Consider the following 27005-nt stretch of genomic DNA (forward strand, 5'->3'; position numbering starts at 1 on the left):
ATATATATATGTACGCTCCACATAAGAAAATGGTTTCTATTTACTACGGTGAAAAATCGGAAGTGCTAGAAAGAACTAACGCGCGATTGCTCTTTTCTTTATACGAGCAGATATAAACGAAGTTTCTGTGTCATATTCTAAAGATACTCGGCATTAAAAATTTACTAAGGCTTTGCATTGAAAGGTTAAGCGGTTCTCTGTCACTACCCCACCTGCACTCGTTGTTTTGGAAAATCATACCCAAAATATTCGTGAGGCAGTTATGTCATTATTACTGCGTTTGGGTTGGTTACACACTTCTAAAGAACATGGATGCCATGGTCCAGTTCACGTAACGAAATGAAGGTTTCTAGCAACACCATCATCGCTGCCGCACTATAAACCAGAGAAGCACTTTCTCCGTGATTATATCCATGTTTGAGCTCTGGCATTGGAACCGGCTCACAAATCCATCGGTGGCATTAGCTGGAACTCTGCGGTATTGCCCAGTCACGTAGCTCTTCAACTAGAGTGACTTTGGGAGTTCACAATCATATGAATTCACATTGGCTTGCGGCAGGTAGCCTGTGCCTTTTACAAGCAGCCACGTGGTAGGCATTTACGAAAAGCCTCGACTCGCACCTTCATTTTGCCTGCGCCGAATTTGAGGCCCTCAGATAGGAAATTAGTAACTTGTAAGCATCCGACCAATCCAGGTTGGATTTCAGAAAGCGATGGTAACACTACGCCGCACAGCGCTACGTTACGAAACTGAGTGGTGTTGAAAATGGTGGGAGGTGGTAAGTTAGCGTATGTAGCTTACGTTGTAGCGGGTTACTTCACGACCAAAGAACCAAAATCACGCAAGCGTTTGCGACAACCGCCTTGCTAGTTTTATTGTGGACCAGTTTAGCCCGCTGCTTCAAGTGATGATCAACGAGCCACTGTGTTCTGTAAATATTTTCTTACGGGACTAGAAGCAGTCACTCCTAATTGCTGAATACTGGATGCAATGCAATGCTTAAACTTTACCTATGTCATAAGGCAGCACTTCTTTGTGATCAGAAACGTTATGGCGTCACTAACTATACTCGTTATCCACATCATCAGTGAGGACAGCCTTCATTCCAAGTGTCCGGACGTAGCACTATTGTGTCACTTTTCTGTTTCATAATGTGATAACACGTCTACAAGGAATGCTTGCATTGCCTCGAGTGCTTGGATGCTTGAATGCTTGCTTTGAGAGACAGTATTCGATGCATGTTAGCATTAGACTGAATAACTGAGACCCAGAGGGGAAGAAAATTTTGAAGTGCGTTAAGATGAGTTATTACTTGCAATGAGTGCTTTGCTTGATCGGTATAAACCGCTAACTTTTAATCCTTCTTGAAAGAAAAAGTATCTATTCCTGGCCTTCCGTACAGTGGACTTCTATCTCGCCTAATTTTCTTAGGTCATTACTTCATTTCATTTCATATGTCGCACTTTCGTAATCTTCCCAGATAAGATGTACGATAACATGTGCCAAACATTGCGCGAAAGGCGCTTGCTCTGTTTCCTGGGGCCTTTATTTCGTCCTGCCAATCACCAACAGCCCCCTGCAATGAATGAGTGACAAAATCTCCAAAGCTGAACATTTTAACCTCTGTTTTGCGGCGCTACTTCCTTTCCTGGTCGCGCAAGCTTGTCTCTGAGGTGCAGTGGATTAGCCTTTATAAGAGCTTAGCACTGCCATTTGAGATAAAGAAAAAGGGTTATTAATGTAAAATTTCAGAGAAATAGAACTGCAGATTGCAGCAACTTTTTGCGGTCAAGAGAAAATTGGCGAGCAGTGCGAAAAGCAAGTGCACGGCCGGCTTCGCTCGAGAAGTGTTCACTTGCCGCTTTCACATCGTACTTTTGGTTCTCCCCTTGACCGGCGAGCAATGGGGCGCGTAAGAAGTCGATCGGTACGCCGCACGCGTGGCACACCATCGTTAAGCTCAATGAGCCGGATAGACCAGGATGTGTATTTCGGTCGATGAAAGGCGACCTTCGAATACTCCTCTCAAAGAAATTGTGCACGAAAGGACGCACCGACAGTGGTATACGGGCACCGCTAGCATTCACTATACGCCAAACTACGCATTCAAGTCGAGCCCCGGCTGTTGGACGAATGCTCGTGCATTGATGCCGGTGCATGAAGTTGCCTGTGCATGCTTGCGGTGCACCTTAAGTTGGAGGAACGCCTTGCATTGTCTGATACTGTTAGTACTCGCTTAACGTAACCATGTCATATCGTGCCAAGAAGAAAACATTGACGACCTCGTAAAGTGTTCTGAGAAATTGACGGTCCAGTACATAACACTGTGACTATTTTTGAGGTACTTCCGTAATATGCGGGCAATCACTGTAAATTTTACTGTGACTGTAAATTTTGGGCAGTAGCACAAAAAATTAATTTGTTTAAAGAACAAAAGAAGCCCGTGATGCAAGAACGTTGATGGTAAGAGCACATTGGCCCAAACAGTAAAATATATCTATTAATTCCTTATTTATTTTACTAAATACGAAATAAAGAAAAGAATATTAGCAAAATTTAATGAACCAAGCTGGCAGGCTTAGGTTTTTATAAGAGAACGCAGGAACCAGAAAGAGGTCCTCCTAATGAAATGATGACCAGACTACTTAAGAAAATCAACTTGGTTCAGTCATTTCTTTTCCGGGCAGGCTCACTTTCATTTGTTGGCACAAGAACTTTATAGTTGGTTTCATTAACCTCGCCTGTATTCCGACTGACATATAGCCAGTGATGGGGGCAAGAAAACTTAAATACAGCCCCATAACTCTTGCTTAGTAGATCGTTGTGCTTGTAGTGAATAAACTGCGATGAGTTTGGTGTAATTATCGAATGACACAGAATGCCCACAGGAAGTTCACGAAAACATTCAGGCATTTATGTGGGACGGTCACATTGTAGCTTAAGTCCTCACGATTATTCAAAATAAAAAACTGGTTTCTATCTAACCTGTGTTTGCGGATATGTATTTTTGAGTGAAACAGTTGAGAGAAGTAAACAGCAGGTGACTCTGCCGTGGCTTTTCGCTGGCACAAAGCGCCAGTTTTTGTGTCACCATAAACACAACGTCATACGTGTGACGCTTTTGTACTGTGTGATAATTTCTTCATAATTTTGACCTTTCCCTGAAGTGTTCATCGTTTGATGCTAGCGTTTACAAAGGCTTTGCAGTAGGAAGTAAAAACTGAAATTTTCTAATTCAAGAGGGGTTAGCATTTCTGTGCCGAACGTTTAAAGAAGGCCAAGGGAATACTCCGCACTTCATATAATCACTAACTCAATATGAAAACTGCGAGTAAGGCAATCATTTCCACTAATGCCTTCAGTAAGAAAAAATAAAATTATAAAAAGATGAGATTTACAAAACACTGAATATGGCTGGCGTAGCCTCGATGCCCACAGGTATGTAAAGACACTGGAATTTTACGAAGCTGTATAGATCCTTTGTGGCGACGAGAGGAAAATTGTTGATTTTTCCCCTAATAAGTCTCAGTTGCTGTTTCAACATTTCAAAGTCCACTTGTTTCAAGTTGACAGTAACGATATTGACTGTCGCTATGCGTCCCATTTGTCACCGAGCAAGCAAATCATAATGGGGTATTGCATCAAGTTTTGATTGAGATGCATTTCTCAAACTTTTGGACGAAATATAATGTTGTTTCTTGCACTTGGGTACATAACAATTTCCTTCAATATATTTCTAAACATTAACATTCAGTTTGAACAAAACAGCCAAGGAAAACTTTTGCACGTGCAAAGGCAACAAAACATGCCCAAGCTAACGAGTAACGTGTTTCAACTTGCAAGTTGGAATGTTTGCAGGGAAGGAATGGAGTATGTATCGCTGGTGGTTAAAATGTACAACGTGGTGTGAAAACATCCGCTAGGACACGCGTTACGCCACGAACACGAGCGACGCTTATTTTGGATTTTCCGGACGAATCTCACTTAGCAAGTCTTCCGCAGAGGAGAAGTGCAACCTATCTTATAGCGCTTTCCCAATTAATCGATTGAATAGCACATTGGCTGGGCAACTTACAAATCCGTTTAAGAATTGGACGTCATGATAAAAGAAAGAGAAGAAATTGGGTAATTGTCGGTTGTAATCAACCGTGGTAACTTAGTGGCTATGACATTGTGTTGCTGAGCTCGAGATTGCGGGTTCAAACGCGACCGCGACGGCCGCATTTCGATGAGGGCGGAATGAAAGAACTACGTACTAATGTGTACTAATGTGCAAAAACGTGTACTAATGTTTAGATGCACGTTTAAACACCCCAGGTGGCGTGAGTCATTCCGTAGTCCTCCAATACGGCGTGTCTCGCAAAGAGATCTTGGTTTTGTCAGGCATAAATCCAGAATTTTGTTAAAATTTGTTATTTGTGGTAATGTCACCATAGGGATGGTGGGATAAAGCCCTCGATTATGTGGCATTGTTAACAGCATTGTTAAGCTCACGTAATGATTCTTCGCAGCGTTTAACTTCCGAGTGTTTGGGAAAATGTAAGACTCTTTAAAAGCATGCATGTTGGTTTTTTTTATAAACATAACAAGATGATGCACCGTCGCCTTTGCGCCAAGAAAGCAACCCTGTATGGTTAACGGGTTCACATTATTTTAGTTGAACGAACATGTTGCAAAATATTCATAACAATGGTACCGACAATTACCTTGCGAATACGCGAATTCGACAAACGGAAACGCCTAGTTTTAGATATTTTTGCTACCCATAATCTTAGTTTTTTAATTTTTCTTGCATTCTCACCTAAAGGTATTTGAAACTGAATGAACGATCACTGGCCTATTACTTTGAAAAAGTACTGCTTCCCTCTTTATATGTCATTTGTGATAAGCAGGTGATATACATTGTGTCTATAAGTTACAATTCAACAGGATACTGATTTCATTACAGACTGGTAATGTTTGCTGTATGCCTATCAGAGGAGAGGATAAAAGGCTTTATGCGCCATTTCAAGTGCTCGTCGATGTATTGCGACAACAAGAGAAGAAATCTGAATTCGCTGGACTTATGTTTTAAATAATGCTGAAAAAAATATGCTGCGCGAGATGCGCGGTTTCTATTTTCTAAATATGACAAGTATAGGGCGAGCTATGTTTTCATTGCTCTTTGCCAGTTTCCTCTTCTGTATTATCAACATGACCTATGAATGGACATGGTGACAAATGTGAGTAGTCGTTTCACCCTCGTGAATGTCAAGTCACATTAAGGAATCCTCCAAGCAAGATCTTCATGATCAACCCAATATGCGAAGCGGTACTAGTAGTTAATGTGAATTACAACGTTACGAACGGGGCTAATAAAGAACGCGATTGAATAACTGAGTTCCTTAACACTGTCAATATTGGAGCAGGAGCTACGCGTCTCGGATTAATGTCATTGAATACTATGACATCCCTAAATATTGCCAACGATTGAATATGATTTTTTTTAAATTCTAAGCGTTATTTCAGACTTGTCCGTATCTTTTAGGTAACTGTGATTAATCTGAAGTAGAACCGCTTTATATTCAACCGTATATTCAAAACTTTTTTCGGATGCGAAGTAAATTATACATACGTTTATAAGCTTTGCTGAGCAACACGCATGTTTGTAGAAAAGTTAAAGAATCAATCGACATCTGGTTGCTAGGTTAACGTTGTGTATGACTCCATGAGCGTTTTTGAAATTACCAGCTTCGGATTTCACCGTTTCTCACCTTTAGAAGCATTAACACTGTTTGTTAAAACAACCGTTGAGGCAGACCCCATTATAAACATTTACTTGTGCTGCCGGCATCCTATATGGAAGGTCAAGTCGCGATAGGCGGTAAATGTCATTCAATCTGACAATGCCACATAGATGTTTGAAGTTTGCACTTAGCAATACGGACTTCGTGATGAAATGGAAAGTAGAACCTAGTGGCTGGCAGCGGGAATTCAATAAGCGAATGATTAAAAGCGTCTAGAGTTTGAAAGAATGCGCACACAGACACACACATGGGTGGCCCCCCACAACACCTTTTCGGCGAAACAGGACGAGTGAGCCGCTAGCTGTTATATAATAGCGCGTGGCCGCAAATGCTCAATTAGGCTTAGTCGAGCACGCGAATATCGGCGCGTATGGGCGCCCGCGCGCACGTGGTCGAGCGTGCGAAAGCGCCTTATCGGCATCGTATGCAGACGCGAATTCTGGCGATAACTGCGACGTGCTTATGGATTTTATATTTAGCAGCTGTTCTGCACTGACTATTCACTATAGCAAAAGAATCCATTTTAAAGCATCCGTGTTATATTAGGAGGAAACCGCCCACTTTAGCGTTACAAGAAGTTTGCGTCGGTTTGCTGACTGTACGATTCTCCACAGTGTGACGTGATTCCTCGCATGTATTCCTGAAAGTGCAAATCATCGGTACTATAATACTAAACTAGTAAACTGCCTAAAAAAGAAAAGTATAACTATGATACTTCGTCTTTTTATGTGCAGACCCGCCACCATGGGTTAATAATGGACGTTAGCCAAACGTTTTCCCTTCTCCTTTTTCACTAATCTTTTTTTTTCCAGGACAAAACAGCGTTTCTCTTCGTCTTACCACGTGAATTGGGTAGGTCATCGGAAACAAACAAGCAAACAAACACACGAACATACAAAAATTCACGCAGGCAGTCGCCTATGAGGACAGGCTTGTCCAAAGGCAAACCAGTATCGCTCGATTGCGCAATAACACAAGTCGAGCAACGTTATCTCGGGCCAGTTTTAGAAACTGGACAACCACCGGAAACCAGACAAGAACGCTTTCTGCTGTCAGTGTAGAACACAGGGGGCTTTCCGGGGCACCACGGTAAGGTGGGGGTCCTGCACGGCTTCTGCTGCTGGAAGCCATCTCCACTCCAACAATTTCCGTATAGCATCGTTGGCCCGAGTAATGCCGCACGAAATGCTTGTGCGGGAGGCGCACTATGGCGTTTTTCGGCTGAGATGAAAGCACCGCGTGTTGGTGGGTGGAGGAGAAGATACGAAGCGGGAGGTGGGTGGATCTGTACTGGGCGTTCAGCTGGAGCGACGCAAGGTTGGCTGCTGCTGTTGCTGCTGCTGCGGCTGCTGCTGCTGCTCGGCCAGCGACGTTGGGGGGCGGGCTCACGCTTGCGCCGGCGGTGACGGGGACCGTCCCCGATTCACGATCACCTTGGGAGAGCCGTTCTGGAGTGACTCCGCAGCTCTGGCAATCAGTGTGTGGCCGCCATCCTGCGTGCGATGAAAATAATAAACAGCAAAATTTTTTGTAAGCGTAGAGCACGAGGAACGTCAGCCGAGAGGGAACACCTTAAAGACCCGCATAACTCTCATGATGCAATGTTTAGTTGATGCTGGACAGAGAGGGAGGGAGAAAGAGGCCTCTTACTGCCCTCATGCGGTTAAAGTACGCAACGAAAAAGTAAATTCAAAAAGAGGGCCAAGCTGCTGTAGTGGAACCTCTCATACTACGCGTTTCATTGAATCTAAGTTTTTACAGACGGATGCAAAAGAATAACAAGTATTCACAAGGATCATGCATGTCGTTCCCGAGCGAAACGGAGGGGATCAGTTTTTTATAAGTCAGAACCACATGAAGCGAACGGACAATGTGGGTGGCGAAGAAAAACATAGGAGAAACAACTGCGACTTTAAATGAAATCTAGAAATATCAAAGATAAGAAACGAAAGTGGACTAAAAAAAAGAACGACAGCAAGTTTGTGAGACTTTGCTGAAACATAACCAAATTTTCAGCGAAGTGCTTTTTCTTGAGCAAGTGTATTAAGAATTTCAGTTGCCTGTGTTTAAATCACATACTTTAAAACATTGCCTGTATATACCCTTTCCCTTTGAAACCTTGCCTCTATTTTACGTTTCCGAGCACTTCTTAACAAATATTTAAGAGGGCAGCAATTTATCCCCGCATGTTTTAGTTTTTCTGGACAATGGCCATAATGTCCCTCCCTCCCCCGTCCTCCCTCCTATCTTGCTTAATTTTATCGTGGTTGCGAGTATAGTTCTCCCTGGGCGGCGGGATAAATAATTTGCATATCTAATTCGCTGCTAACGCTGTATTTAGTCAATACATTTTGAACTTCCCGTAGATATTACCCATAACGAACCCCTAATTATAAACAAATAAAAACAACTTGCATGTTGAGTTGGCCGAAGACAACGCGGAAGCCTACTACGAGCCCCTTATAAGGTATGAAAATGACAAATAACGAGGCCTTAATAATAATTTACGACGCGTCTAATTAGGCGAACAACGTTAATGTTTCCCCACACATTTTGCTTGGCATGATCGCCCATTCCCACTACATATAAACTTGCTGTAACGGACAGTTTTCTCGGAGCATAAAGAAGCATAGCTGATAACGGCGGCCGTATGACACTTTGAAATGCTTGCTTAGGCATTTTTTTTTTGCAATGATTGCATTCGATCCACACGCGTTTAACTTCGCCCCCGACTTGCCATGGCGCTCCCTCCCCTTGCCCCATTTGCCCTAAATTTGATGTTGATGGAATTTGTAGTTATTTGAGTACAACGAGCTAAATTCTTTGCTGCTCGTAAAAGACACTCATAATGCTCCGGAGCATTTGCATACTTAATTTATTGCAGTGGCTGCGATTCCCCCTTGAATTTGAACTTAGCCTACAGATCACCTATAACGTAGCCGTTCGCTTTCACCAAAGAAAAAGAAGCAAGTACTCTGTTTAGTTTACCGAGAACACCCGGGAAACTTCGTGTAACACATCAAAATACCGAAAAATAGTCGAGGGTTCATAAATATTTGTAGTTCTCCTTACTAAGTCAGAAACGCTAAAATTGCGCGATACACTGCACTGAAATTGCTCCCAATTTCTACTAAATACATACTGGGCGTAACGCCGAGTTCCTTTGGGGCATTAAGAAAGATAGCTGATAACGGCCGCGTGACACTTTCGAACGCTTGATTACAATCTTTGTTGCTAAAGCTCTATTTACTCCACGCGCATTTAACTTCGTCCACAGATTACCTGTTGTGGTGGCCCCGTTTTCACAGTTTGATCTTGGTGAGCTTTGTAGTTATGCCAGAGCTACGCAATAAATTTCTGACCACTCGAAAAACTGAATCATAACTTCCTGTAGCACATGAACACATAATTTATTACAGAGACGCGGTAATTGCCCAATAGATCGTGAATTTTGCTTACACATAACCCATAACATAGTCCTTATTTTAACTAAATATAAACTCATTAAAACTTAATATATTTTACACTGGAAAACTAGCGTAAAATGGCCATGCAATGCTATATTGAGTACTTGCTAAAGACAATTTCTTCAGAAAAACTCCATTTGACTCTCAAGCATTTAACTGCCCGCAAAAACTTGCCATAGCGTTCGCACCGTACTCGCTAAATTTTACCTCAGTGGTATTCGTAGTTATGTGAGGCCAACGGGCTAAATTTTGCGCTGCTCGCAAAACACACACATAATGTTCCGGGTCACTTGCACGCGTAATTAACTTTGCCTATGCATTACCCATAGCTGTCCCTTATTTTTGTTAACTATAAAACTGATGCCACGTGAAGCTCGCTGTGTACACCAGAATATATAGCGCAAGATGTCGATAGTGTTTTTGAGGGCTTAAAAATTAATTAAATGGGCTTTTACTCGTTGAAGCCATAACTTAATTATGACGCGCGTCGTAGTGGGCGAATGCGGATTAATTTTGACCAGCTGGGGTTCTTTAAAATGCACCCAAAGCACGCTAAACCTCATTTCTGCAGATCGCCCCCTTCAATATGCGGCCACCATGGCCGGGAATAATGAACCCCGCGACCTCGTCCTGAGAGGCACAATGCCATAGGCACTAAGCTACCGCGGCGGGTATTTTTCGAGCGCTTCCTGAAGGAATTCTTTGCTAAAGATATATTTGAGGGACACGAATTTAACTTCGCGCACAGATTGGCCGTTGCAGCATCCCAATTCTTGTTATATTTTATCTTGGTTTCATCTTTAGTTAGGCCAGAGTAGTGGGGAGAATTGTGCACTGCTCGAATACGCTTATAATGCTCTGAAGTGCTAGCGTACATAATTTATTGCAGAGTCTGCGACCCACACACTGAACTTTGCATGCGTAACACTCATAAGCTACCTCTAATTTCACAAATATAAACAAGGTCTCATTTACTCCTCTGATCATATAGGGACGTACTATGCGAACCTCGTATACCGCATGAAAACAGGGAAAAGAAGAGCGCTCAGTAGTTATCTGCAGCTCCTGTTATTGCGCCAAAGACTTTACAACTTTGCGACATGCTACACTTATTTCCTTTATTTACCGTGACTTTGAACTTGGTTTCTTGTATAGTTGTTTAAAACACTGCGGATAAAATCCATGTCACACTTTGGAACGCTTGAGTGAGTAATTTTCTATAAACGCTGTCGTTAATCTGCACGTATTGAACATTTAGTGCTTGTTACTCACAAAATACTACCAACACTTCAACAAAATATAACCAACATGCCTCGCATAGTTCGCTGAGGGGACCGGTAAGATGAACTACACGCCTCCTTTATGACGCATGAATTTGAAGAAGACAAGTATTCAGTAATTTTTTTCAAATTACCTTATTATCCTGCACCCTTTAAACTTTCGATACTCGTCACCCGTAAACTGACGAGTGAAGAGTTTAGTTACATCTCAATATGAAATATGTGCCGTTACTGGCCCTCTCAGGAAAATGGGGAAACTTTGTAAGCTTCTCAATAACGAATCTTAACTGGCTGAAAACGAAGATTAAAAAAATTAAATTATGGGGTTTTACGTGACAAAACCACTTTCTGATTATGAGGCACGCCGTAGTGGAGGACTCCGGAAATTTCGACCACCTGGGGTTCTTTAACGTGCACCTAAATCTAAGTACACGGGTGTTTTCGCATTTCGCCCCCATCGACATGCGGCCGCCGCAGCCGGGATTTGATCCCGCGACCTCGTGCTCAGCAGTCTAACACCAAAAAAAAAAAAAAAACGAAGGTTTAGCATCTTTCGTTTAAAACCTAATTACCTCATACACTTCAAAAACTGTCTGCAAATTGCCTCGTATTCACTCTTCGCATTTCTTCGAAATATAAACGTCGTGACTGATCTAGATTTCTTTTTTTTGGGGGGGGGGGAGGAGGGGGAGTAGGATGGAGGGGGGCAACGTGGAAACAATCATTTATTAATAGCTTCGGCGTAAAACAACTGGCAACAGGCGGGAACCAAGCGCAAATCTTACGTTTTACACGTGCAGGTACTCTGCCAATTGAGCTATAACGGCGGCTGCGTTCCCGTTTGTTTTGTTGGGTATTCGTGTACGTGTAGTACACCTGCCTCTGACAGTGCTAGACAGAGCCATTCGCATCAATGGCTGGCAGCGGATGAAATACCGTTCACATTAGATACCGTAAATGCCATGACGTGGCTCTCATACACCTTCAGCGGCATCCACCCTCTCTTGGAAAATTATTTGCAGACTTGCTAATTATTGGTTTTATCATTTTGCTTATCATTTTGTTATGGTACTCATCGGAATCTATACATGCTCCACTCGCTTCCTTGAAAATTGTTTCTCAATACACGTACTTTTTTGTCTCATTCTTGTGTATAATGTAACGATAAAGCGCATTCTGTGCGACAGTCCGTACTCCGACACTACGCGATATGATCTGCGTACTAGTCTCAGCCACTTAGACGACAGTCTGTCCTTCGCAGCAAAGGTTCTGGGACATTGGTCGAAACAACCATAGTATGCACAAGGCCGCCAAATCTTTAATGCACTTCCGGAAGACAACTGAGCTATACCAAAACTCATGGTACGTGCGTGAACATTGTCCTGCGGATGTAAGGGCACTGACTTTGCTTCTTTTCTGCCTTTCTTTCCCCCTTTGTCCTTTCCTCACATGTAGGTTACCAAACGAGGCGCGACCATGATTAATCATCCTGCCTTTTCTTCCTTATCATTCTGAAACAATCTTTCTGTGTTCACCGATTTATTGCGAACGACTCTTGGCGAACGACCACTGGTTGGGAGCACCGACAGTGAATATCTGAAGATGTGGCAAAAATGTCTGCCCCCTTGCCACGAGCGTCAAAGTTAAAGGGAGCGCAAGATTTTCTGTCGCAGTGGCAGAAATCGCCCTGTAGTGATGAATTTTAAGGTTTGCTACAGAAATACTATTGGTACAAACGACGACGACGACGACGACGACGACGACGACAACAACAACAACAACAACAACAACAACAACAACAACAACAACAACAACAACAACAACAACAACAACAACAACAACAACAACAACAACAACAACAAAAGACAATAGACAAAACAAAAATACCCAGCAATGTTCTTTTGTGATTTGCGGATGGAAGACCACTATACGCAAATTTCTGTCGCTATATCGTATGTCGTATATGTATCGCTGTACGCCTGACAAAGACGCGATGTCGTTATGAGTAAACATTTCTTGTGTTTCCACACTTTCAGAATTTAATTTTGCAAGTATCTCTACTGAGTAGTATCCTTCTGTCACCAATGCCTATCTCGAACGCCAAACAGGCCGTTCGTACGAAAGTTTGTAAGAACAGGCTTCGTCAAAGCACCCGATTACCAATATATGGGTTATGCCCAATGCACCTCACAAAGACAAATCAGTAGTAGGTTTTCTATTTTGTGATCCCAAACGTTTTGGAGACGCAAATCACTGGACTTACAAAAGCGTGAAAAAAAGTTAAAGAAACCGGAAGAACTATGTACAAAAGAAGGTAAGGGGGGCGTGGTGTTTTGGGTGCGCAATATCTAACACTCGCTAGTACCTACAAACGAAAAGTGTCATGACTCTGGCCAGATGCTTTGTACTGATTCCGTTTGGCCAGATTTCGCTTTTGTTCTTTCATCTGAGATCACTATTATTGTTTCAGTAACTATGTGCACGCGTCAGCACAGCTCTCAATGAAGATCATGCAAATGTACGAAACACCCCAAAAGAAAGAAGGAATGAGCAAGCCTAACAACTTTTGTGCTGCACCCGAAAAAATGCTCATCGATGAGCATATGATAATAAAGAGCAGTCACCATACGTGAAGAGCATAAAACTACCGCTCAAACTTCAAAACAGAGAAAAGCTGAGAGAAAAAAATTATCGTATGTTACCCGCTTGCTAGATGCGGAAAGAAAACTGATCAAAGCATCTGACAGCCAAAATTTATCCACTCTTAAACAGCTTTGTCGCTTCTTACCTCGTTGTTGAACGTGGATATTCAATATATCTAAAGACTAGCGATGACGCCACAAAACAGGAAGTATATAGATACATGACATTATCGAACAGTGTCAACATTAGCTGCCATCTTAACTTGGGTTAGCAAACTGAAGCTGACTATCCCATATTGAACGCTATGCTTTAATGTAAGGGAAATGAGGCTCCTTCTAACTGAAAATATGCGCAAATACTACACAGAGAGATAGCTAGGGAAGGGAATACAAAACAGAGTAAAAGTTGGTGCATGGCGTATCAGATTAAAAATTGGAGGACGCTTAAGCTTCGCCTTCAAGAGTGGAACGCGATAGCGTTCCCGTCGACCCGCCAATGGGTGTAAGACAATGGGCTACAGGGCAGCCATCACTTACGAGGCGCCCCGCATCAGACGCGGTGAGCGTCGAGCCATATGGTCGAGCAACGCGGCGTTCGGCGCAGCAATGAAACGTGCGCCTGAGCAAGCGGAGCGAACCAAAGAACTCGGTATCCCGGAGGGGGAAATGATGCACGCCAGCCAAACGCCGTGATCGGCACGGGCAGAGATATAGAGAGATAGTGATCTAAAGAAAGGAAGGACGCTTGATTCTGCGGAGGGAGCGAGGCGAAGCGTTGTCAGGGGAGAGAGTCGGAACCGCGACAGCTCCAATGCGCGCGTGGCGCGCCATCTGTCGGGGCAGCGCCGTACATGGAGAGGAGGGGCTCTTCTGTGTTTGCCGCAAGATGGCTCTCCGTGTGCGGAAAGCGCAGAAGAAATGCAGCGAAACGCACTTCGCTACTCGTGTAATTGCGACTTCTGTAAGTTACATGTTCATAATTACCTATATACACCACAGTATAACTTTCCACGGCTCGTTTCGAAGGCAACACCGCATTCACTAGAGGCGCGTTTGTACCTTTTGGAAGCATCGAATTTACGAGATGTGTACAAACAGAAGGAAGAAAAGCCAGATTGGTGTGTTTATCTGGACGAACTCCTGACCGTAAAGCGTTTTTTACCCACTTATGCTAGCCAGACACAAGCTAGCATTTTTAATGTGATGTTATGATGGTGTTTTTCACTGTATTGTGCCAAGTTGGCAATAAAGAAAAAAAAAAATCGTGGCTGAGTGGTAGCGTCTCCGTCTCACACTCCGGAGACCCTGGTTCGATTCCCACCCAGACCATCTTGGAAGTTGCTTTTTATTTATGGAGTGCCTGCCGTGATTTATCGCTCACGGTCAACGCCGCGAAACGCTGACGCCGACGCCGACACCGACGCCGACGACACCGGCTTTTCTGCGACACGAGCTCCTTAACGCTATCGCGTTAAAATGTCAGGAACGAACTTCAGGTTATAAATATACTTCCGCAGATCGCGGCAAGCCATTCGTGCTAATGTACCTTGGATCCATGGCGCTCTCCGTGGTGCTCGCCATGATGCTGAAAACCTGAAGAGCGTCGAACGTCGGGGCTTCCGCTCCTGCTTCCGGCTCTGCTACCAGCCCTACTTCCGACCCTGCTTCCTGCTGAAAAGGAAGAAGAATAAATATGTTACCAAGTTCGCTAAAACCACAAAGAAATGGCTTAACCTCATGGAGTGCACTGACGCCTCTTTTTCGCTTAATTCGTGGTCCTTATGCAAACAATAATTCCTTTGCGCACTCACGAAAAAGTCCTCCTACCGATTCATCGAATAAGTTTAATTTTCTATGCGTTAAAGCATTGACATTATTTTCGCATTTTCGCATCACCTGGAGGTGTGGTATAGTGAATTTTGAGTTCTGTGTGGCGGTCCTTTGGTAAAGAAATTGTCATAATTGGCTGGGAGGGTAACATCGGCTGAGGGAACCTGATGTAAGTGAAAGCAACCTAGCACCACCACGTAGCACCAGCGCAGTTGAGATGGCCTTATATCCCGTCCCATTCAAATACCGCAAAATTTGGTCGAGTTAGGAAAGTGCGGCACAATGAACCAATTCAAATCTTTTTATTGATTGAAGAAATTTGCAATCTATTTTGGCTTCTCCCTCTTGAATCACGTATCGACCATCATGTAGACTGCTAACGTATGTCAGCGTCGGACTGTCACATTGATGACAGTGTTGTCGTCGTTGAGTGGCCCACAAACCTCAGAAATAGGAAATATTGAAAAATCAGAAAAATAAGAAAACCTCAGATTGAGAAAAATTTCTCAGAGGAACAGAATAGATAAAATAAGTAGCGTCGTCTGCTGAATTTCTTGTCTTTTTAAGTTTTTGGTAACCGCGAAGGCTAAAGAGGGCGCGCTGGTTGATATACGTTGGAGTCGAACAAACCGGAGCGACATGCGTTTGCGTTCAAACTAAGCGTGTTTTCTATCCACAGTAGTGTATGGTTTCTTGCAGTGACTTTTCAGTGTGGTCCAACTAAGAGTAGAATGCAAATAACCCAGATCAAATTAATGGTAGCCGATCATATTAGGTTCAGTATTTCTCCTTTTCAAGCTGGCTAACTATAAGATGCCCGATGCCCTTGCACTAATATTATCGACGCTTGGGAAAGCGCGATGAAAATCCAGCATCAGACTCTGCGCACCCTGCATGCTTGTGCAAGGGCTTTGGTTGCAGCCGTCATCCGCTGTCAGGTGCACAAACGCGGCCGCTTGGTTGAGTGGGGAATTAATCATTCGATAAAGTGCGCTCCCAAAAAATAAGCTCAAAGGGAGAACGTGCTACATGTATGTCTCCTCTAGCCCTTGTTTTTAGTGAACTACCTGGCTGAAACAAAATGTTCCGTGTTTTTGTTGAATATTGGAAACCCTATTGTATGCAAGACGTTTTACTCTGGTGAATACAAGTCTCGCTATTCGATCTCGCTTTGTTCAAGCCCTCCCTGTCTTTCAGATAATTGAGACAGAACACAAGGCAATATATGCTACTGGGCTGCATTATTTAAGCTTAGGAATAGCGCTAAATAAGACATGAATTCTTTTTCTTTTTTGCAGAACAATGAACGCCTAAAAGGGGTCGACTGTAGAAAGAAACTGTCCGCGCTTATATTGAGCTATTTTTAAGCTTGAAGACATGACTACACTACTAGATGATGTTATATTGCCACTGTGCTAAGATTGACGCTAACTACTCGTTGGCCGTATTTTCAAAACTGTTTGCCCGCAGCAGTGCATTACGATGGGCAGGACGTATTCAGAAGGTTTAAGCGATATCTAGAGACTGTTTGGAAACATAGACAGCGTTGACTTTCAATATGTTGTTTTCTTTTTATCTATACTCAATAGTCAAAACAAGGTTACCTACCACGTGTCCTAGCTAACGTTAACAAAGGTGTTGAACGAATACAAAGATTGAAAAATGACGGTGCAAAATAAAATTATCAAGCCTACTGTATTCGGTCGTCAGAGGTATGACAACCGGATACCACAGATCTTTAAATTGTACACTGCACCATGTGTTCCTTCATTTTTTTTTTTTCACTGAACAGCTTGAATAACGGCAGCCAGGATATTCTATATATAAATAAAACCATGAGTAAACTGGTTGCACAAAGTATGCACACCTCAGCTTTGGCGAAAACTTAATTTCTTTGTAACTGTGACTGACAACCTGACAGTGACAAATTATTTGCGATGTTTACAATGCCGCCTCTTAGCTGCAGGGTTCAGTTTCTGGTTACACGCCAAGGCAGCGATAATTTTTTTTTTTTTTTGCAGGGCCACGTGCTGGTTCACATAATTTTTTTCACAGATATATAGATTGTTGCCTATGGACGCTTATCCGCATGGTGACAGCAATGCCCTTGCGACCCCCCAAAACACATTGAAAACTTGCATTTGCAAACGTTTAGCTTGCCTTTCACCTTTGTTGATTCATATTGAGTAGTATTTTGCTCGAATGGGAAATATCGCCATCCAAAGGAATGTAGCGCCAAGCTACAGAATAAACCCGAACAGATTCCTCAGAAAAAAAATTTCGTAATTGAGAAATTTGTTCCATTGCGAGGACAGAACCTGGCACCACAGCTTTTCCAGGGCGCTCACTCAATCAACTTCTTTAGTAATGTCTTCTAATGTAAGAAAATAGGGCTCATGACAAAATCTAAGGTATGCGCTATTTTTTTTCTGCATTGTAATAAAATAAAATAAAATGACGTGCGTTACGCTGACGACACCTGCAGAATTAAATCTCTGCCTAGTGAAGCATTATATTGTAGAGCTCAATAGCCACCTGCATGGTGAATCCGCTCGACACATTGTGAAAGGTTGGGAGATTTTTTTTCTTTTACGTGACCCACCGACTAATTTTTCAGAAAGACAAAATTAAGCCGAGAGGCAACATTTAAATTATCCTTCCTCAGTTTATATTTGTTGCGTTACCAAATAATATCACCACCAGCGTTGCAAAGATGCAGAATCTGCTCTCGCGGGATGCGGTAATCGGCACAGCTCTCCAGCCGTACCATGCTAAAAATCTTCCCGTAAGCACCGCGATTCAAAGTCAGGACGCGGCGTACGACGAATAGTGTCATCGTGTGCTGATATCCACCACCTACAAACGAAATACTACGCACAAAATGACTACTTACCAAGCACCGAAACGATCAAGGAAGGTAAAGATATGAGCATTCTTTCAGAGAGAACCAAATAAACAAAATGTATTCCGACCAGCAATTTTTCTGCGCTCGCATTTGCCATTTCGAGTATACTTCGCTAGGTCTAAGTGTCTTTTTATCCTTGTTGTTTGGTGGTGCCGCGTCAGAAAGTAACTCGAATGCATCGGACGTCAGCTGCCCGCCCAGAGTTCCGAGTGCTGTGCAGGAAGCCCCAAGGACGGCGCACTACGGTGTGCTCTCGTGCCCAGTTCGCACCACTGCACTTAAGTAACCACATTTACAAGAATGCAGCAGGAGCGTAAAACATTTCTTAGTGCCTCAATGTAACACTTATGCGGCAGCGTTTACATTTATTGCCTCTCAATTCACCCAAATTCAGTGAAAGCCTCTCACCGGCGATTTCAGTTCAGTCGTGTAGCGGAGGAGAGCACGCGATGAAATCCGTCCCAGCCTTCTTGTCTCCCTCAATGCGATACGCCGGATTACATTCACCACGAGTAATAACTTGCCCCGCCTCGATCCACCCTCTCGTAATGCATCATTGTGATTCGTTTTCCGGCTCATTACCACCGTTTACGTCAATTCCATGAGCTCGAACAGCGACGCGAAGCGCCGCTTACCGCATTCATGTAAACGCCACTAAGAGCGAGGGGACTGCGGAACTCGCGAAAGCAGCAGTTAATGGTGCGTTAAAAAAAAAAAAAAACGCGTATGTGGGTCTGAGAGTGTCCTGCACTCGCCTCTTGCTCATTGTAAAGAGGGGGAACAGCATGGTCCGAGCCAACGCGAAAGCATTGATAAATGTCAGCAACACAACGCAGCATTGTGTCTATTCCGTTACGAATTTTCAGGCTCGCCAGAAGGTGTTCTAGCCTGGCTTTTTAAGGTGTGCCCTTTCTTTCTAACATGGCTTTCAAGAATCCTTTTCAAGGTGTATAGAAATTTTCATTTTCGAAGGCGACAAGAGCATGCTTGACGCTCTCTCGCGTGGACCATTTGACTGTTATCGTTGACATCAAAGCCGGGCTGTTCTTATTTTCAATAATGTATTTAATAACATCGCTACCTTTACTCTCAAGTGTAGCGCTGCTTTTCTGAAGAGCGAAGTTTGTGCACAAACGACCAAATCATTGGCACATTTCGTTGCAACAAGCGCAAGAGAACCGATTTCTTGCAGGCCACGGCTGCCATAGAATTTTCTGCAAGAATTACTAGAGGCATCTCTAGTGCTGTGATAGTTCAACTAACATGTGAGTGATTGTTAGTGCACATGGACTTATCTTCGTCCTCGTAGCTTTAAACGTTCTCGCGATCGCTGTGTTTCTAAACAATCATAGTTTTCTAAATAAAGCAAGAAAATTAGTCCTTCCACACGTCTTATCACCGCGAATGGTTGCAATTATAACGCAATATTTAGTTAAAAATATATTTCAAAACTCACAATGCCATTTGAAGTTAGAAGGACAAAGTCAAGACGAATATGTGTACTGTTCATAGGCGTGACCGGCTTCTGGACAATCCGCCATTTTCTTAGAGGCGTGCCACGCGTACAATATGGCGGTGATGGCCTTGATTTGCTTTCGTGACGGGACACATGCTTAACGTATTGCCGAAGGAACTGAACCTAGCGTTCTCGATAAAGCAAGTTTTTCCTCCTCAGTTAAAAGAAAAAGAAAAAGAAAGATGAAACACTAGGGGTAATATTGCAGTAAATGCGAGAGAAATGCCGTTGGCATTACGTCGCACCTCTCTGAGGTCAAAGATTCATGATTTAAACCGGGTTCCCTACACTGCTAAGTGTTGTTCAGGAGTTCACTTGACAGCACGTTCTTCTTCGAGGAGAGAAGTGGACCGGAGTGCAGACAACCGTCAGGTGTACTATACCTACAGGGTGTACTATGTGCACTTCGCAAAATTTTAACATATGCGAGTGCCACGTAGCTGGACAGAACCAAGATAATGTTGTTTGCCGTCACTTGGAGCAAGTCGAACTATTCTTTTCTATCTCACTTAATTACATAATTACTTATTATTAATTAATCAACTTCTGAAATAGCATGATCAGAGAGGAATTGTCAACCATAAAATTATAGGTTATCTTGAAAAATTCGCGATTCCTCTTTCTGTTGCTCTATACCTGCTGCATAACATTTTTTCCAAGCGGTAAAGAAAGGCCGCAAAACACAAAAAACTGCGGCGGGACTACTTGCGCGGAACGCATGCTTTTGTGCAATTCTTTCCCGCTATATATATGTGTGTGTGTGTGTGTGTGTGTGTGTGTGTGTGTGTGTGTGTGTGTGTGTGTGTGTGTGTGTGTGTGTGTGTGTGTGTGTGTGTGTGTGTGTGTGTGTGTGTGTGTGTGTTGTGTGTGTGTGTACGGGGAGAAGAGGAAATTATATATATACAAACATACTCATACCCGCGCTTCTAAGCTCTTCCGCCTATCCACCTCTACCACGTGACCGGCTTCCCACACTTCACAAACACAGTTTTACCACTTTGGCACTCCCAATATCAATGCTATAAAAGAAAGGAGCTAGCTCTAAGCACGTGATTTATCCTGACAAATACGTTTCTCGTTTCCGTCGTCTGCCGCGCATACGAGCCGTTGTCTGCTTCCTTAACCAAGACCTATGTCTCTGAGAAACGAAATGACTCATCGCATATCGATCGGCACTAACGCACTTGTTTTCGCTCTTGAGAAAGCATGCGCGACCGACCAGTGGTGACAAGCTCACGTTCTAGGCCGCGGTATCGCTATCTTATGACCCAGCCCGACTCGGCTTGCTGGCAAGTGGTCGAATATTGCCGATCGCAATACGCGCGCCGCAGGTATAGCCGCTTTGCACGACGCAAGCGTCGGCGCTGCTACCTCCCATTCACTTCACTGCGTACTGGCAGCGCATGGCGTACATTTCATTTAGCAAATTAGAAAGCCGCTGTTGTGATAACCTCTGATGATGTGGAAAGCCATTAATCATGACCGCAATAAGAACGCAGCAGTGAAAGGGGCAAGAACTCGCAGAAGGTTCGTGATGCTCAACCAATGTCAAGTAAACGCTTCTTAAAAGAAAAGGGAAATAATAACATGACCCGAAACAACAGTGACAGCACCACCCGGGATCACTGCAAATGCTATGAGCACGCATTATAACCAAGAGACCGCCACGACCCACCGTAATTGCTTAGTGGCTTTGGTTTTGCGCTGCTACGCAGGAGACCGCGGGATCAAATCCCGCGGCCACGGCGGCCACATTTCGTGAAGATGAAACGCAAAAACACCCGTGTACTTAGCTTGAGGTGTACGTTAAAGAACTCCAAGTGGTCAAATTTAATACAGAGTCCCCAACTACGGCATGCCTCATAGCCAGATGGTGGTTTTGACATGTAAAATCACATATTTTTTAAGATATCTTCATGGCCCGAACGACGGCTAAAATGCGCCGACATATATGCCTTGCGGCCGCCGTTGCATATGGCCGCTTATTAGCATGTTTTGTGCGACTAGTCGCGCCCCAAATTATAGGGGGAAATGTTTTTAATGCCGGCCCAGCGCAACGTCAAATGGGCGTTTACAAAGCGGCCCTTACTGTGACGTTACACACGTGATATTTGTTCAGCCAATCAAGCTAACATGGCGGCTATCTGGGAACGCCACCACATATTCACGAAATTGCACATTCATTGCACGAGCAACTGCACGCGACCGCTTACTTTCTTTTCAAAGCGCTAACATCGTTATATAGCTGCCAAGGACCAGCAATATTTCTTATTCGAAAAAAGAAAGAAAAACTGCAGCTGCACGTCGGGTTTCGTCATCTTGACAAAAACCCAAAATCGCGTTTTGTTGAACTTCAGCTTCCCGGCGTATTTTCCAGAAATGCTCCTCTCGACAGTTCATCAGAGAGCCAATGTGGTCAATAATGGCTGCCTTACAGCAGCCATGCGTATCGACAACAGGTTCTCATCATTTTCTTGCTGCCTTGTAGCTCTCGTAAATACTAGTGCCACAGTTCCCTCTAATGGTTGCATGCGACTTTATGCGTTCGACGTGTTTACGATGCAGTTTAGTAGAAACCAGTGCGCTAATGAGCGACGCGGCCGGTTCGTCGTCGTCAAACACGGATTCCATCCAGTCTAGTATAGCTCGGGTGCAACTGCGCAGTATTCACGTCTGCTGGGCGCCATCACGCAGTGTTGAGCCAAACCAGCGGAACAGGCCGACAGCGGTGACGAAATGCACGCATAGAGCGCACGCGCTCAGCAGACGGCGGCTATTCTAGTAAAAAAAAAAAAGCGCAGATAAGAGTCAGTTCCTTCCATGCGTCGCGTTCGAAATCAATCGCGCCCCGTTTCTCGGAAGTGTCCAAATGCGCAGTGCCGTCGGTTCCGCCAGAGTGGTACGAGAGGCCTGGACTGAACATTTCTCCGAAGGAGGAAAAGGTAGGATGACTTATGTGCAATATCGCTTTACATTTTCTGCACTTTCCCCGTTGCTTCGGTGGCGTGGCTCAGAACCCTTTCTAAGGAGACTCAACGAACTCGGTCACTTCATCATCTTGCTCTAGCACCGGAACTGTCGTACCTTAAGCTATTTCCACACAATAACAGTGATGAAGGCACCTCTTACGTGCACAGATTCTTTTCTGTTAAGTCGGTTCTCGAGTACGCATGCTACAAAATCTGATCTTCAATGCCTTGTTGAAACCGTGGTGAAATATTGACTGCAAGCGTCAGTATACATCCAGTACGAACTTATAGGTTATGGTAGAGTGAATAGCAGCTTTGTGTCTTTCGCCCCGCTGCACGGTATTAGTGAGACGGAATGTGCATACTTCGACGCCGACAGACAGGAATCGCTATGGAAAACTTTCAGCACCAGCGCTCTCAGTGCTGGCTCCGTGGGCTGTTCGGTACATGCCACTAGCGTACCTTCCCGACTGCCGCGAATCTGCCTAAACCAAGAGAAAATTTCCAGCGTAATTGTTTGCTCAAACTCGCTGCGTAATTGAATTTGGGCAGCCTGTGACATAAAGGGGCTCGGTTCGCAGTAAACGGCGCTCTCTGGATTTGTAATACCATTGTGTATGCATTGTACTTAATCCAATCCTACCACGCTGCAACAGATGATGAAAAGAAAAAAAAGAAGGAAAGACGGCACGCCTGTGCTTTTAGTAACTGAATATGATTTCTCTTTTAGCGCTCATGGAATATGTCTGTATAGGTGTATCAAAACATGCCCAGATACAATTTAATGGCTTCTAAGTAATGGAGGGATCTATAATTTAAGACATATGGTACACAGTTTACTGCGGCTATCGGAAACATTCGCTACTTGGGACTAACCTCAAGAAGAAAAAAAAAATAATATTTAGTGACCACACGACTTTTCTCAAAAAATGGTACGGAAAATTGCTCCTGGGTATCGAAACTTACGTCTGGTTCCCGTTTTCTTTTAATTGTTACCATATCTTTTTTTAAAAGCGTCACCAAATGATGTTTTGCGGGCGTTCATTACAAAGCAAAATGAAAAAGAAAAAAGAAAGAAGAACAAGCAGTGAAAGAGAACACAATATTGTCACGTGGTGGTGACGTGAAGAACACAGTAGCAATACTGTGAAAGGCAAAAACTAGCTTTTATTGGGCGAACCTGTGCCCACAAAACAGGCTACACTTAAAGCACAACGAGAGCGGCGAACACAGTCGGCGATCGTCGTAAATCTGACCAGCGGGTCAAGCGCGTCGCCTTTTATAGATCAGTCGTCGAATGTTCCAGATTAACTGATGGAACCCGCGTGTCTTCCACAAAGTTCTACACCATTCGTGTCACGCGATGAAATCTGATAACACAAGGTTCGGCGACAACAGACACGCGGATAGAAGCGTCGATAACTTTCCAGAAACGTCGGATACATGCAGGCGCGTCCCTCGCCGCGCGATTACAGTTGTTAAGCGGCGAAATTGGTTGCCCGATAAAGATAAGTACACGTGTCAATATTATACAGCGTAGTTAGCATTTCTTTGCTTACCGAATTGAGCTGTTTCTGATGTAATATTGCTATAAAAAAACGTGACTTAGCTATATGCCTCGGAGTTTGCAATTCGTTACATTTTATAGCTGGAGACATACGCAGCTATTATCCGGATGCTCCGTGTTGCTCTGTCGAGTAACGTTCCTATTGAGCATAGCGTGCAGGTGTTGGATCGCACCATTAGGAACACGTGTATGCGTATGGACACTTGTGCACCACTGCACGGTCAACGTCAACAGTAACTGCTCTCACCAAAATATAATTTCAAACACAGTAGTGGTTAAGCAGGCGAGAATAACAGCGGAGAACACGGGGGTCAAAGACTCGACATGTTTGACGTTGCGTTTACTATAGGTACGCTATTAGATTAGGGGAATCCGTCACCAATGTGCAAGCGACCTTGGCAGCTCCAAGTTAAAGCGAAAGCTTGACGAGTGACCATCGATTACTTTGGTTAATGCGGTGGTCAAACAACACAAGGAGACTTGTTTCCGCCAGGGTGGCTGACGTTGATCGCTCCACTGTTGATCAGTTGAAGTCTCCTCCTTCCTTGAGCCGGTGTCTCATTTGAATCTGTAATCATTGTATTGTCCGTGTTGGTCGTCAAATCGGCAGCTTTCCCCCCTCTTTCGAAGTAAGATAAGCGCTGAAGTCAAGCTGTATCGAACATTATTCAGCATTCTACCTGTGAGCGTGTGTGCCCTGTAGTACACGTCGTCGATCTTCGTGTTACGCGCAAAATTGCATATAGGGCACGTATTTGCATAAAGGTCAGTGTTTGAGGTCGCAACGAGTTTGAGGTCACAACGAGTCTCCCGAATGTTTTTTTTCCTCCTGTGCGTGCACACAAGATTGTGAATTTTTCGCAGGCATGCCAGGACTGATAAGGAAAGAAGGAAAGAAATATTGTCGAATAAACATAGCAGAAATTGCGCAATCTGCCTTACTTCCGTGTGACGCCTAGCTGCCACATGCGAGCAACCGATATGAGAGTCGCTGAAAAAAAAAGGATGAAAACGAACCACTAAGGAGCGCAGGTATACCCGTTGCGTTTCTTAAATAAAAAGTTCTTGGCCCCACCTTGCCAGGAAAAGTTACGACAGGCCAGCGCGCACTTCAAAGACGGGGCAACGGCTGTAGAAGAGGAACCCATCGATCCTGTCGGAGCCGCCTGCATTGGCTGGGAAAGGTATACGAGAGCTCCGCCGACGTAGGCGCGAGAAAGATATAGATATCTCGAACCTACGACTTCAGGGTCCTCCCTGTGGTCGTATAAGAGAGCGCCGAAGAACATAGGAGTAAAAAAAAGGGGAAAAAAAGGGAGGGCGTTCTCTAGCCGTGCTCTTCTGCGGACGCTACTTCTATACTGCCACCGCTAGAGCCGCAGCCCCTCCCTTTCTCCCTTTCTCTCTCCATTTCTGGTCGCGCCTTTGCTTTTTCTTCGGATCGCCATCAGTCCTCGAGGGAAAAATCGATGGGTTTTCCTTCGAGCTGAAATTGATGTCGATTCTCCGCAACTTTCCCGGCATCTGCCGTCACATGACGGGTTGGTCGCTTTACCTGTTCGCCTTATCCTATATGGTATTATTATGCTTTACTTTTTCTTCCTATCTTTCTTTTTTTTTGTTCGGTTGGGCGTGGGATTCAGGCAGTCACCGCATTTCGTTCCGCGCTGGCATTTCGTTCTTTGTGTCCCGTTATCTGTGCTTTTTTTTTTTACCTCCGGTGCGCGTGCCAGGTATTTGACAAGCCGCAATAGAGACATATGCATTCGCGCCGCTCGAGAAACATTGGGGCGGAATTGAGCTTTTCCACATCGTCTCGCATTCTCCTGAAACGCGATCTCGAAATTGTGTGCCCACACAGGCGAGCCCTCTCATCGAATTTTTCAGCTGTCTCATTCACTGCAATGAATGTAGGGCAAAGAGCGAAAGCGAAACAGAACTGCGATTTGCGTTTCAAACAGGTGAAGTAAAGTTTAATAATTCATTTTACCCCGAATAGCAAGAAAAAAATATCAGATACGGAGGAATGACCCACCGGGGTGTTGCGATGCTAAGCCCGGGGGAGGGGGATCAAATCCCGGCAACGGCGGCCGCATCTCGAAGGGAGAGGAATGCAAGAACAGCCGTGTACCGTGCACTGGGTGCACTTTAAAAGACCTCAGGTGGTCAAAACTATTTCAGAGTTCCCCACTATACGGTGTACCTTATAATCATACCGTGGTTCTGGCACGTAATGCCCTAGAATTTATTATCTAAATTAAATAGGTAACGCCCCCTGAGAGAAATGGTATATAGAAGAGCTGAAATAAAAACGCCATTATAAGCTTTCAGCATTCGGGTGCGGAGAAATTACGCAAAATTTGCGTTTATGCTTTTCCTGCCCCTCCCCTCCCCCCTTTTCTTTTTCGTTTTTTCTTTTTGTTTCACTTGAACCTAATAGTGAGAAGCCTGACCGACTGATGCTTTCGCCGCAGACACACAGGCGAAAATACCACTTCTATAAGATGCTGGGACGCAATATGAGGTTTTGATGCTTACGCACAGGGCTCTCAACAGTTTGGCCAACTTGGGCATGCTTATAGTTGTTCTATAGTTGTAGCTGCCCATATGTGAAGGAGCTCAGAACAGCGTCAGGGTATTGGCTTAATATACGAGAGTATCCTTGAGAAAGGAGTTCGTGGAGTGGAAGAAGAAATCGTGCTAATTGATCCTTAAGCTCCGCTGTACTATTACTATACCAGGTAAACCTGCATTAGAGAAGAGATGAACAACCGAGAATGTTCACCAATGGTTTAAATTTTTACTTCATAAACACTAACCAGCAAATATTTAATTGTTTGCTTTCACTCTTGGCCTATTAACGTGCACGTACGTAAATAAGTGCTCTCAGATGAGTCCACCGATTGTGTTCTCTTAAGCGGGGATTATAAATCACGGCGAAGCGGAAAGAAAGGGAGCAGGGGAAGAACGTTTGTGTACAAACTTCACAAGAGCCGTCAGCTCAGTACTCAAAGAAGAGCTAAAGACCGTCTTGTTAGCATG

The 27005-nt window shown here is 44.1% G+C and overlaps 2 protein-coding genes across 6 annotated transcripts in view; one reads left to right on the forward strand and one right to left on the reverse strand.

Moving 5' to 3' along the window:
* Nucleotides 1-3623: 3623 nt before the first annotated feature.
* Nucleotides 3624-27005, reverse strand: part of LOC135914041 (uncharacterized) — a 195803-nt gene continuing 172421 nt past the window's right edge. For 2 of the 4 annotated variants that reach the window (XM_070537412.1, XM_065446770.1), the window contains exons 6-7: nucleotides 14723-14847; nucleotides 3624-7280 (exon numbers count right to left, since the gene is read on the reverse strand). In XM_070537412.1, coding sequence (XP_070393513.1) covers nucleotides 7173-7280; nucleotides 14723-14847 — 233 coding nt within the window. In that variant the 3' untranslated portion in view covers nucleotides 3624-7172. Of the gene's footprint in view, nucleotides 7281-14698; nucleotides 14848-27005 lie in introns of those variants that run through there. The other 2 variants (XM_070537411.1, XM_070537413.1) reach the window with 2 other exon arrangements.
* Nucleotides 22235-27005, forward strand: part of LOC135914042 (pro-neuropeptide Y-like) — a 243752-nt gene continuing 238981 nt past the window's right edge. The window contains exon 1 of one of the 2 annotated variants that reach the window (XM_065446771.2): nucleotides 22235-22369. The gene's annotated coding sequence lies outside the window, so the exon portion shown is untranslated. The remainder of the gene's footprint in view (nucleotides 22370-27005) is intronic. The other variant, XM_065446774.2, reaches the window with a different exon arrangement.

This window comes from Dermacentor albipictus, chromosome 4, assembly GCF_038994185.2.
Source record: "Dermacentor albipictus isolate Rhodes 1998 colony chromosome 4, USDA_Dalb.pri_finalv2, whole genome shotgun sequence".
Lineage (NCBI taxonomy): Eukaryota > Metazoa > Arthropoda > Arachnida > Ixodida > Ixodidae > Dermacentor > Dermacentor albipictus.